Source organism: Microtus pennsylvanicus, chromosome 10, assembly GCF_037038515.1.
Source record: "Microtus pennsylvanicus isolate mMicPen1 chromosome 10, mMicPen1.hap1, whole genome shotgun sequence".
Taxonomy (NCBI): Eukaryota; Metazoa; Chordata; class Mammalia; order Rodentia; family Cricetidae; genus Microtus; species Microtus pennsylvanicus.
This window is the reverse complement of record NC_134588.1, coordinates 73,887,169-73,900,335: the sequence shown is the minus strand read 5'-3', so window position 1 is coordinate 73,900,335 and position 13,167 is coordinate 73,887,169. Positions and strand designations below refer to the sequence as shown.

General features: G+C 45.6%; 1 protein-coding gene across 1 annotated transcript; it reads left to right on the top strand.

Annotated features, from left to right (window-relative positions):
* Window positions 1-10,809: 10,809 nt before the first annotated feature.
* On the top strand, window positions 10,810-12,831 carry LOC142858316 (pulmonary surfactant-associated protein A). Its single transcript, XM_075987496.1, has 4 exons — window positions 10,810-10,981; window positions 11,184-11,303; window positions 12,005-12,082; window positions 12,455-12,831. The coding sequence occupies exons 1-4, from the start codon at window positions 10,810-10,812 to the stop codon at window positions 12,829-12,831; spliced, it is 747 nt and encodes a 248-aa protein (XP_075843611.1).
* The last annotated feature ends 336 nt before the right edge of the window (window positions 12,832-13,167 follow it).

Sequence of the window (13,167 nt, the reverse complement as noted above, 5' to 3'; positions counted from 1 at the left end):
CGACTCTGTGTTTTCTGTCCCCCTAGTGCGTATGTGTGTGTGTTCATGCATGTCTGGAGAGGACACTGGCTGTCTTGCTCCATCAAATTCTGCCTTATTCCCTTGAGAGTCTCTCTTATCAAACCTGGAGCTAGGCTGGAGGTCAGCAAGCCCTAGTGATTCTAGTGATTCCTTATCTTCATTCCCCAGCATCACTGTGCTGGAGTGATGGGTGAGTGCAGGACCACACAACTTTTAAAGATGAGTGCCAAGGATTTGAACTCAGTATTCTTTTTTTTTTTAAATTTATTTATTTATTAAGGATTTCTGCCTCCTCCCCGCAACCGCCTCCCATTTCCCTCCCCCTCCCCCGATCAAGTCACCCTCCCTCATCTGCTCGAAGAGCAATCAGGGTTCCCTGACCTGTGGGAAGCCCAAGGACCGCCCACCTCTATCCAGGTCTCCTAAGGTGAGCATCCAAACTGCCTAGGCTCCCCCAAAGCCAGTAAGTGCAGTAGGATCAAAAACCCACTGCGATTGTTCTTGAGTTCTCAGTATTCCTCATTGCCCTCTATGTTCAGCTAGTCCGGATTTATCCCATGCTTTTTCAGACCCAGGCCAGCTGGCCTTGGTGAGTTCCCGATAGAACATCTCCATTGTCTCAGTGTGTGGGTGCGCCCCTCGCGGTCCTGAGTTCCTTGCTCGTGCTCCATCTCCTTCTGCTCCTGATTTGGACCTTGAGATTTCTGTCCCGTGCTCCTCTGTCTCTGTCTCCTTTCATCGCCTGATGAAGGTTAATATTCATGAGGATGAACTCAGTATTCTTATCCACAAAGAAGTCTCCCCGGCCCCACTACGCTTGTGTGTGTGTGTTTTTTTTTGTAAAGCACTTCTGACTTCCCAACCCCCAGAAATTCTGGGTACCTTTTTTTTTTAAAGAAGATTTATTTATTTATTATGTATATAGTGTTCTGTCTGCCCTTATGCTTTCTGGCCAGAAAAGGGCACCAGATCTCATTACAGATGGCTGTGAGCCACCATGTGGTTGCTGGGAATTGAACTCAGGACCTCTGGAAGAGCAGTCAGTTGCTCTTAACCTCTGAGCCATCTCTGCAGCCATGGGTACCTTTTTCAGGATTGCTCCAGCCTTGACCCGTATGACTTCTCCCAGCCCCTGTGTACCAATGCTTTCTCATCAACCAGCTCCTGTACTGTGACTGAGTTATTAGAAGTGCTCCATGGCCCTCTGAGTTAGAGATGCTTTGTAATTCCCCTTGCAGTGGCCATCAAACCCTGGGGCTGTGTTGAAGCAAGTGGGGGCTGGGACCTTTGCAGTCTCCTAGGAGGAGGTTGGGGGAAGGTGTCAGTTTTGGGACACGTGCTTACATGCAGGCTGAGAGCAGGTCTATATTGCTCTTCATTCTCATCACCTGGATGCCAGGAAAGACTGGGGTGTAACTAAGACCCAGGCCTATTGAGGAGAGGAGAGACAGCTGGTCTCAGGTCCTGTGGGTGACTGATTCTGTATCTCAAGCAGCCTCTAGACCTCATAGAAAACGGGCACACCTTCTGCAAGAATTTCTGTTGAGCATCAATACCACCCACCAAACACCTGGGTGTTGCAGGAGCTGCGGTCTGCATTCCTGCCACCCTAGCTACCTAACTTTCTGTCCTATCAAAGGGCCAAAGCAGTGTCTTTATTTAACCAATGAAATTAACACAAAACAGAAGACTCTCCCCATCACCTGGGAATGCTTATTTGTGGGAGGAAGGTTTACGAACGAAAAGGGAAAACCATTACTAAAAATAAGAAGCAAAGGGCTCAAAATTCCAGGCTGGGTGGGAGGGGTGGTATGAAGTTCTACCACCTGCTGAGGACCTATTGGCAATTGTTGATGCTGAGGAAAGGAAGAGCAAGTCCTGAGAGGCTCCAGGAGATGAACCTATTCCCATGCAAATACAGGTAACACTACGTGCAATCAGTGATTTTTTTTTTTTTGCACATGTAGTTGGGAGAAAATAGGGGTGGGTACAGGGGTGGAAGTGGAGGGGAGGGAAATGGGTGGATTAGGTAAAAGTACATTTACATACATGTATGACATTCTTAAACAATAAAAGAAGAAAGAAGGGTTAGGAACATGGATCAACAGTTAAGATGCTTGATGTGCAAGCAGCAAGCATAAGGAGTAGTGTTCAGGTCCCCAGAATCCAGCTTAATTTTGGATGGGCATGAGAGCCCACCTATAATTCTAGTTCTTAGAAGGTAGAGGCAGGGAATTCCCCGAGAGCAAGCTAGACTATCCCAACAAGCTCTGAGTTCAACGGAGAGATCTTGCCTTAAGAAATAAGGTGGAGAATGATTGTGGAAGATTGCCAATGTCAGCCTCTACTTGTGTGTGCACATATGCATACACACATGTGCTCACATACACAAGGACATGCGTATTCACACCACACACACATGCAAAAAGAAAATAAGAAGGAGAATATACCTTTTGAGCTATGGAATTCTCAAAAGTCAAGATTGTAGCAAAATAGGGATGTCTATTTTCTATCCCTGTGATGAAACGCCATGACCAAAAGCAACTGAGTGACAAGGGATTTATTTCAGCTTACAGCTGTAGTATATCGTGTGATGAAGTCAGGGCAGGAGCCCAGAGCAAGGAACTGAGCCATAGAGGAAGGAAGTCAGGGCAAGAGCCCAGAGCAAGGAACTGAGCCATGAAGGAACACTATTTACTGGCTTGTTCCTCTCAACTGGCTCAGCCTGCTTTCTTATACAACCCAGGACAGTCCGGAAGTGACACCATTCCCAGTGAGCTGGGACTTCACACTGCAATTATTAGTCAAGACAATCTCCAAAGGCTTGCCTGTGGGCAATCAGACAGAGTTATTTTCCCAACCAATGTTTCCCCTTCCCAGATGACTCTAGTTTGTGTCAAGTTGACAGAAAACCCAAGCAGCACCGTAGAAGAAGCAAAGGAGGTTGGGAAGGGACAAAGGGCACAGAGGAGGGGACTCAGGAGGAGGGTTGTCTTTGGAAGTCAAGACTGAGAAATACCGCTATGAGTTTGATAATCTGAGGTTTAGAAAGGTCTTACTGTGCCAAATCTCTGCTCTGTGTGATGTTCTATGTAATTTTTTTTCAAGATAGAGTTTCTCAGTAGCTATGGAGTCAGTCCTGGAACTCACTCTGTAGATGAGGCTGGCCTCGGACTCACAGAGATCCACCTGTCCCTGCCTCCCATAGTATTTTAATTTTAATTAGCTAAAAAGGAAAGCATCCTTTTTCCTCAAACTGCATCCCAGCACTATTATAGAATTTAATAATTCGTGGCCACTTAACTATCCACATTACGATTTCTAGAATATACAAATCATTAGTTTTAGCTAGGTGTTTGGTAATATGGGTGTTCCTAAACATGATGGCCCAGCTGATCTGGGATCAGCTCAGCAAGAAACCTTTAAAATGTCAGAACATTCTAGGTTCCTGCTTTTGTGTGGCTCAGTGAAGAGATCAAAAGAGGCTCTCAGTAGCTTTCCCTGATTTGATGCAATCATGATTGGATTAGGGTGACTTCGGGCAATGTAGGTGTAGGAAATGAGGGCCCAGGGGGGGCGTTGCTGGTCTGGCTTCAGCAGGGTTGTTACCCCATGGCTATCGGATACTGGCCATAGTGGGGCTGAGCTCAGCCTTCATGGAAAGGGAAATTAAGTGGTCTTTTGTGTCCCTCAGCCCTTCTTCACCTCATCAGAACATCTGGGCCACAACACCTGCCTCATCACCACCACCATTCATCAGGTTCCCATCCTGAGGGCTTCAGGGTAACCTGTATGGGGTTTGTGGTATCTGCAACCTCGGGGCCAAGACTGCTGAAGTCAGTGCTGTTATGCTCAGGACCCTGGCTGAACTAAGGTCCAACATGTCAGGGCTGTGTGCACCATGGACAAAGAATAAGGCCAGAGCTTCTAGGTGATTTCGGGGGCAGTCTGGAGAGCTGAGGCCTGGGCCGGGTCAACCCTGAAGATCGAAAGACTAATCTGAGCTTGCCGCATGGCTTTGGGTATTGTGGACAGACAGAGCCTGAACTGGAGTCTTTATGAAAACCTAAATAGAGCTTCCAGGGCCACGCAAGATGAGGTGTGAACCAGGCTTATGAGCTATAATGAGACTCAGTTCCTTCATGTGATGTTGGGAATAAAAGACAGATCCTGCTGGAAGGTGAGTCAGAGATGGATGTTGAAGGCACAAAGGGCCCATCTAGTACCTACTACTCTCTAGCCTCTAGTACCTAGTACTACTATTATCTAGTACCTAGTACTCAAGATCTAGTGTCTAATACCCAGCACCTACTATTATCTAGTGTCTCGCATCTGGTACCTCACAAGAAGTCTGGAATGTGCCGTGGCTCCTGTTAGGCGTCTCCAGGTGTACAGCACCGATCTGCACGCTGTGGGGAGCAGAGATGGGCAGGCAGTCATAAGAGCCCTGGCTAGAGGAAACACACAAGAACAAAGATTCTGCCTCTCAGACTAGGAGAGTCGAAGCAGGAGAGAAATTCACTAGAAGGTTTAGTGAAGTCACCCCATATCCTACCTTATCAGGCCTTCTGAGTCAAAGCAGCCCTCTGTGAACCTGGAATCTGATGAAGAGGGCGCATTCTGAAGGCTTGTTTGCACAGCCCTCCAGTTGGCTGCAATTTTCCATGCAGCCAGCAGAGGGTAGAGCTGACCCACACAACCATTGTGGAAAGGCCCCTCTGACAGTAATACTCATTCAAGGAGACAGGATGAGCCCCCTAACGGATGTTTTATTACTTTTCCTACCCATCCACCCAGGGCTCTTGGATGCCTTAGTGTACCTGTGCCCCAGAATCCCCCTGTCCCATATAAAGCTTCGTTTTTCTCCTTTGTTGAGAGAGTCCTTTATTAAAGAGTAGAACCGAACACAAAATGTTATATCATGCAATACTTGCAGCAAAGATCAACTATGAACTGTCTATATTACAAATGTAAGATACCGAGGCCTGTTGCAAGGTTACTATGGCCAACAAGTAACACAGCCCAGGAAGTGTCGAGGTAAATTCTGTGGGTCTGTGTTTCCATCTTTCCCCAACCACCCTCCCCTTCCCCCCAGCCTGCTTGAGGTACTAAAGCATGGTGCTTATGATGGTTTCCCACCTTTTCAGAGTTGGAAATAGTGGCTGAAATTAATCCCTGCTGCTCTCAGAACAGTTATTTTAGAGTCCAAAGTAGAAGGGAGCCACAGGCTTAGAAACAACCCTCTACGTGGGTTCTGTGGGTATTTCTGCTTAAGGACACCAGCCCATATTTCACGGTGGCATATGCTGCGGCGTCCTGGAGCTTTATAACCCCCCGCCCAGCACTGTTTTGTCCATCCTGACCTCGGGGGGGGGGAGGGGCTCCATGATAGAAACAGTGCCGCTGTGTTGCTTCTGGGGACATCAAAGGATGCAGCACGTCCGCGCGGGGTTCTTGCTTTCTTTGGAGGTGCTCAGGTAGGTAAGCAATCTACCAGACCTATTCTCAGCCCCCTCTTTTCACTTTTCTTATTTTTTTTCAGATACTCTCTCACTAAGTTGTTCTGGCTGGTCTTGAACTCACTCTTTAGCCCGGGCAAGCTTTGAGTTTGCAATCCTCCTGTCTCAGATGCCTTCATAGTTAGAGCTATAGGCCCGTGCCAATAGGCGCATCTACCTTTAACAGAAATATTTAGTACACTGACATCTAAGGAAGTTGCTGATGAGTAACCATTTTTGTTTATTTGGTTACTTTTTGAGACAGGAACTTATTCTGTAGTGTAGCATTCCTTTGAATTTCCCAAGTAGCTACCCTGTCAGCCTTGCAGGGACTAGGATTATATGTATGAGTTGCAACAAAAGCAAGATGTTATTTAGCTAAATAAACGTCTTTTTAAATGCATTATCTGGGATCAAATATTTTGTTGTAAAAACAAAAAGTGGATTAATATACATTTTACAAATGTCATCATTTTAAACTGTGTAAGCAATGGCCTTACAAGTTGTTTCATTACCATTATTTAATTCTTGAATATTTTAATTAAATTTATTTATTCATTTTACATTTCGACCCCAATTTTCCCTCCCTCCTCTTCTATTCCCTCTTGCCACCTCCCCTCCCCAATTCACTCCTTCTCTGCTTATGTTTAGAAACAGGTAGGCCACCCATGACATATCACATTGTAGTAAGACTAAGCACATCCTTTGTACTGAGACTGGGCAAGGCAATCCAGTATGAGGACCGGGTCCCCAAAAGCCAGTCAGAGCATTAGGGACAGCCTCTGCTCCCACTGTTAGGAATCCCACAAGTAGACCTAGCTACACAACTGTCAACAAGTATTAGAGGGTCTAGGTCTGTTCGAGACAGGTTCCCTGGTTGCTGGTTCAGTCTCTGTGAGCTTGTATGAGTCCAGGTTAGTTGTTTATGTGAGTTTTCTTGAGTTGTCCATGACCCCTCTGGCTCCTACAATCCTTCCTCCCTCTTGTCAGCAGGATTTCCTGAGCTCCGCTTAATGTGACTGTGACTGTGAGTCTCTGTGTCTTTTTCACCAGTTACTGGATGAAGGCTCTCTGATGGCAATTGTGGCATCCACCGTTCTATAAGTAGAGCAGAATGTTATTAAATATCATCATGTTGACTTTTTCCCCTCTCCTGTCATGTTTGGTTCTATCCTGGTCTCTGGGCAGTCTGGCCTCTGGATCCTAGCACTCCAGGCAGTGCCAAGAATGATGGGCTTGCTTTCCTAGCATGGGTCTCAGGCTGGACCAATCACTGGCTGGCCACTGCCACCAGGGGGCTCAGCCCCCAGCAGGTTCTCAGCCGGTCAGAGAAACTGGAGAGGAGATGAGGATAGGTGAATTATTGAACAGATGCACAGAGATACACTTTATCTGTGGACCAACACTTAATCCTTCATTTTATTTTTCTCTTATCCCTTTTATACCACCCAAGACAAAAATTTCTATGCCAGGAAAGATTACTTCATAACCGCAAGTTACATATTTTCCAAAACCAAATTAAAGTCTTTACATAGGAAGAAATCACAATAAGATCACAAGTCACATGTTTCCTTGGAAGCCCACAAGTAGTTAAACATTTTTCTTTGTATTAATTTTCCCACCATAACATCTTCACTCCACAGTAATGATTTTTTTTATTACTGATTAACAAAGTTTTAAGCAAACAAAATATATTTCTGCCAGTTTCCTTTGTACTAGCAGGCAGCTGTTTGAGGTTTCAGTGTGACAGATTTCGGTTCTTAACTACTCTAGAGAAACTTTAAACCAGTGGCCCCTTCACCATCTTCCTTTACACACAGGAGGGTCATTTAATTCTCTTCACAACTTTGTGTCTTCATGGTGCACACCGGGGCTTGCGATTAATTCTGTAAGCTCCATGACCAAGGAACTCAGACCTAACCCTGGGTGTAGGGACATAATTGCTTTCTTTGATCATGAGCCTGTTTCCCACAGGCAGAATTCATGGGTCTATAATGCATGAATCCTTGTTCTTATTTTCCATCCTCTGCAAATCTCAAATCTAATGAAGGGAAAAGTAACTTTAAGCCTATTTTTGTCTTTTTTTGTATCTCTTATTGGAGCAATTGGCAGAAGAGCTAGCCTAAACCATTTCCCTAATCATCTTTACTATCTGTCCTAACCACGACTCTTTGAGACTAACTCAGAAAGTCCAGTTAAATCATAGATCTAACTAATCATCTTGGCTTTTATAAAAATCATCTTCATTATGATATGCAAATAAGTTGCCCAGCGAGGAGTGGGATTTTCCCAAGAAACAATCACACTATACTAGATACAATACTATTCTTTTACATTGTAATCATAATGCCAAATACTGTAAGAACATGGCAGCAGCAAGCTAGGAGTCTTAGCTGGGGTCATTGTTATAGATTCCTGGGAGTTCCCCTTGTACCAGGTTTCTGTCTGACCCTGAGATGTACCCCTTTTCCTGTCATCTCTTTCAGCATTCTTCCCCTCCATCCACCCCCAATCCTATTCTTCATGTTCTCATCCCCACTTCTCCCAGCCCACCTACAAGCTCTCTTTTATTTCCTCTTCCCAGAGAGATCCATGTGTTCTCCTTTCGACCTTGTTACCTAGTCTCCCTGGGTCTGTGGATTGTAGCATTGTTATCCTTTACTTTATAGATAATACCCACTTACAAGTGAGTACATACTATTTTTATGAGCTTAGGTTACCTCACTTAAGATGACTTTTTTCTAGTTCCATCCATTTGCCTTCAAATTTCATGATGTCATTGTTTTAAACAGCTGAGTAATATTGTACTGTGTAAATGTACCACACTTTCTCTACCCATTCTTCAATTGAGGGACACTGTGGTTATTGCCAGGTTCTGGCTATTATGAATAATGAAGTTATGAACATAGTTGAGCAAGTGTCCTTGTGGTATGGTTGAGTACCCCTTGGGTATATACCCAAGAGTGGTATATAGCTGAGTCTTGAGGTAGATTTTCTGAGAAAATCCCATATTGATCCCCAAAGTTAACTCCAGAATTAATATTTTTATCTTTTCTCCAAAAAACCCTGTATTCAACAGTCACTCTCAGTTTCCCTATCCCTTACCCATTAGTGATGACTATTTACTTTCTGTCTGGATGACTTGCCTACTCTAGACATTTAATATAATTAGGATAATTATATGTATTGTCTTTTGTACCTTTCATTTGGCAAAATGCTTGCAAGGTTTATCCATACCGTAGCACATATCCTTACTTTTGTCCTTTCTTTGCCTAAATAATGCGCCATTACATGTTGTTTGCTCATCAGTGGGTCATGAATAAATACCGGGGCTGTTTAGACCATCTGGATCTGAGCAGCTGTGGACAGGTTTTGTAATACCTATTTCTAGGTATTTTAGGTATAAATCTAGGAATTGAATTGTTGCATCGTAAGAACAATGATTTGTTTAATATGCTGGGGAGCTCCCACAGTGTCTTCCAAAACCACTCTCCTATTTTCCACTCAACTAGAAGAGTCTGAGCTGCGAAGTTTCTTTGTGCGCCCAGGACTTGTTGCTCGTCCTCTGGCTTGTTAGATGACAGTGTTGCTTCGCATTTCCCTGCGTGATAAAGTGCTGAATCTCTTTTAATGTGCAAATGGTTGTTTCTGTATCTCCTTTGCATGTTTGTGTGTGTGTGTGAACGTGGACATGCATATGGTGTTGCATGCTTGGGGAGGCTGGAGGACAGCGCGAGCGTCAGTCCTCGCCTTCCACCTTGTTTCATAAGGGTTCAGATTGCTGCTGTGCACTCCAGGCTAGCTGACGAGGGAGCTTCAGCAGGTTCTCCTGTATCCACTTCCATCTGGACAGAGGGCAGCTGGGACTACAGAGGACCACTGCCGCTCCATCATGTTGGATGTGGATGCAGTCTCACAGCAAGCCCTTTACTGGCTGAGCCGTCTTCTGCCCTTGCATTGCACTTTATTTTATTCTGAAAAGCATTTTTCAATTCTTCTCTTCCTCTTCTCACCTTGAACTACCTTTGTGTGTTTTTTACTTTATAAATAGACTTTTTGTGTGTGCTTCTTTCCTCTTCTTTCTTCCCCCCTATTCTTTTATTTAACCAGGCTTCATTTTTTTTCCTGATCCTCCTTTATTTAATCTCCTTAATTCCTAATACCTTTATCAATTTTCATCATTATAATTTGCTTTCTGCTTTCTTTTCTATGGCCATGGGTGGAGCATAGAGTAGCTAGCCTTTGCCATGTTTCTGTGTCAGGCTTGTTCTGATGCTTTGTTTCTTCTCTGAGTGGTAGTGGATCTTCATCAGAACCTGAGTAAAGGTTTTCAGTCTGTGCTGCCAGCCAGCGGTGTTAATTCAGAAGGGAGGGGCGACTTTGATTGAGACAAAGATTCCCTTCCCACACACTTGGAGTTTGCTTCCTGCAGATTCCGTGCTCTGCTCAAGGGTTCTAAGTGCTTTTCTTGTGAAGTACTCTGAAGGAAACTGAGCTGTGTAAATGAGATGTCTGCTTCCTGCCAGGCCCTCCCTTGTGATAGGGACTCTGAGGGTGGGGAAAGCTGACAGCCTGCTGACAGCCTGCACGTCTATAAGTGATGCTGTCCACGTATCCACTCTGACTTGGAGGGAGACAGCCACACCACCTGTGGGCTGCGTGCGCGTGAGCTTGGCCACCAGTGCCGGGGTGTCCTCTGGTTTTGATTTTCTGAAGGTAAGACCCACACATCTAATTAGGGCTGACAGGGCAGGAAGGTACTGCATACTGCTGACATTTTGGTGGAACCATGAACCCTGCTCATCACCGTTTGTCGTTGGCTCTCTGATTCCTGAGAACCCAAAACAGAGTAACTTAAAATACGGAGGGACAGACCAGCTAATGGACAGCCTTATTTGGACTTTCACATAAGGGTCAGCTTAGGTCAGAGAGGTACAGGGATTTCTCTCGGTCAGTCAGGCTAGAAGAGAAAAGAATCCCCTTGAGGATTCAGGCCCCTGACTCTCCTGAGCTCTACTCCTCCAATCAAGGATCATGTTATCTGAAGCTGGAGGGCTGGAATGTAAGACTTTGTTAGATAATAGATGCTCCTGGGGGTTTCTGACTGGGAAGAGTTTGGGTCTTGTTGGTACTCTTGACTACTGTATCTGCTTGTCTGTCATGATCTACTCTGTGCCTGGGGCCCGCAAAGTGCAGCAAGAATGGGGCGTGGCAGAGGGGAGCCACATTAATGCTACAGATGGGTTGGTAATCCTTCCCTCCTGCAGGAGAAGCCACTGGAGCAGCAGCCATGTCGCTGTGTTCTTTGGCCTTCGTCCTCTTCTTGGCTGCTGTTGCTGGTATCAAGTGCAATGGGACAGAAGTGTGTGCCGGAAGTCCTGGGATCCCCGGCACCCCTGGAAACCATGGCATGCCTGGCAGAGATGGGAGAGATGGTGTCAAAGGTGACCCTGGACTTCCAGGTACTTACTGTATGGATTACTACATTTTTAGCTTGGGGACAGGGACCTGTTTTTATGAGAGCCATCCCGTACAGGGTACTAGATGATGGGACTTTTCTGTAGTCCTTAGGTTGTAGTCTGTGTCTTGAAGGATCCCATGGAAAGACAAGTGATTCACCTGCATGCTAAAGGTCCCCATGTCTGTGTCCTCTTCACTCTGTAGGTCCTATGGGGCCCCCTGGAGGAATGCCAGGTCTTCCTGGGCGTGATGGGATGCCTGGAGCCCCTGGTGCCCCTGGAGAACGTGGAGACAAGGGAGAGCCCGGAGAGAGGGGTCTTCCAGGTGAGCAGGGCTGGGGGCAGCGGTCATTGGTAATATGGTCCAGCTTGTCAGTCACATGAGGAATTGTAGGAAGGGTCCAAGGCATACTGCTCAACCTAAATAAGAAATTAGGAAGTTGAAGACAGAAGCCATAGGGGTTTAAGTAACACATTTCAGAGACTGACAAGCATCATGGCTGCAGACAGAGAGACACATGGTGTCCTATAGGGGAAGGGAAGCAGCACTGGGAGGCCTAGGGGTCATTATTAGGGATGAGGTTCCAGGGCATCTTGAAATGTATGCAGGGTTATATGGACTTGGAATCCAGGCAGATGGTGTGATCAGGAATCATGCATGCTGACAGAGCTCTAGGGTATGGATCAATTTAGCAGCCCATCAGGAGAGTTCAGAGGTCCTCATTGCTGGTCTTGGTAGAGTGTATGAGATGGGGGTCCTTTTCTTCAGTCAGAAAAACACATAGATGAGCATGGGTATGCAGGGCCAGTCAAGGGATACAGGAAAGCAGAGCAGGCTCAGGGCTGCATTAAGAAATGGGTATGTAGGAGTATGGAAACTTCTGAACCCTTATAACTAGGGTCTGGGCTCTGTGCACAGCATTAGACGATAGAATTCTGGCCTTGTCGCTGGTGGAATACCTGTTTGGTGGCAAGCGGAGCTCTTTGCTGGCTTGCCCCCATCCTGAAATTTTGGGGTCTTCACAGGATTTCCAGCTTACCAGGATGAGGAACTGCAGACCGATCTCCTCGAGATCAGACATAAGATGCATCAAATGATGGGAGGTAAGGGGACTGTTTAAGGTGTCATCAAGCACAGATGTCTTAATGCTTCCCTCTAATCTCCAGTTCCAGAATCCAGAACCTAAACACCTGGCAAGTGTAGACATGGGGCTTTGGAGAAAGGAAAGGTGCTTTCCATTTCTACTGTCTTTGAATGACACAGAAGTGGGCATGGATTTGCTCCCAAGAAAGCATGAAACTGTAGATTCTGTCAATAAATAATTGTTGTCTATCCAGAGATATTTATTAGAGAACACAGAGATGGACTTAAAACAAGGCTGGGGAAAGGAAGGGAAAGCACCAAGAAAGACAGAGATGGAGAGATTATGGAGAAAGCTTAAGGGTCAGTGGTCTAACCCAGGCTTCTCTGCTTAGTCCTCAGCTTGCAAGGATCCATGTTGTCTGTAGGAGAGAAAGTCTTCTCCACCAATGGACAGTCAGCCAACTTTGATACCATTAGAGAGACATGTACCAGAGCAGGTGGCAGCATTGCTACACCAAGGAGCCCAGAGGAGAACGAGGCCATATCAAGCATCGTGACCAAGTACAACATCTATGCCTACTTGGGCATGGTTGAAGACAAGATCCCTGGAGAGTTCCAATACCTGGATGGGACTTCTGTGAACTACACCAACTGGTACCCGGGAGAGCCCAGGGGTACGGGCAAAGAAAAGTGTGTAGAGATGTATACAGATGGGAAATGGAATGATAAGGGCTGCCTGCAGTACCGCCTGGCCATTTGTGAATTTTGATCAAGGATTTAGATTAAAAAGATAAAATTCCACATTGTTTTTTAGCCTCTATCCTGGTGATCGCCCCTGACCCATAGGATGCTGCAACTTCCTTTCAACCATTTTTTTTGTGACTATTAGAATTAGCAATATTTGCAGTCAACCCACATGGGCCCTAAACTCTCTCCATACTCATTAGCTCATCCTGAAAGTTTCATTAGAATACATTATGAACATTCACTCATGAACATTTTCACCATGAGATGGAGACCTCTTTTTCCTCACCTTGTATAGTTTCTTCATTTGTGAGTGGTGGTCCTTGATGTCCCGGCATGAAAGGATCCTCTAAGCTACACA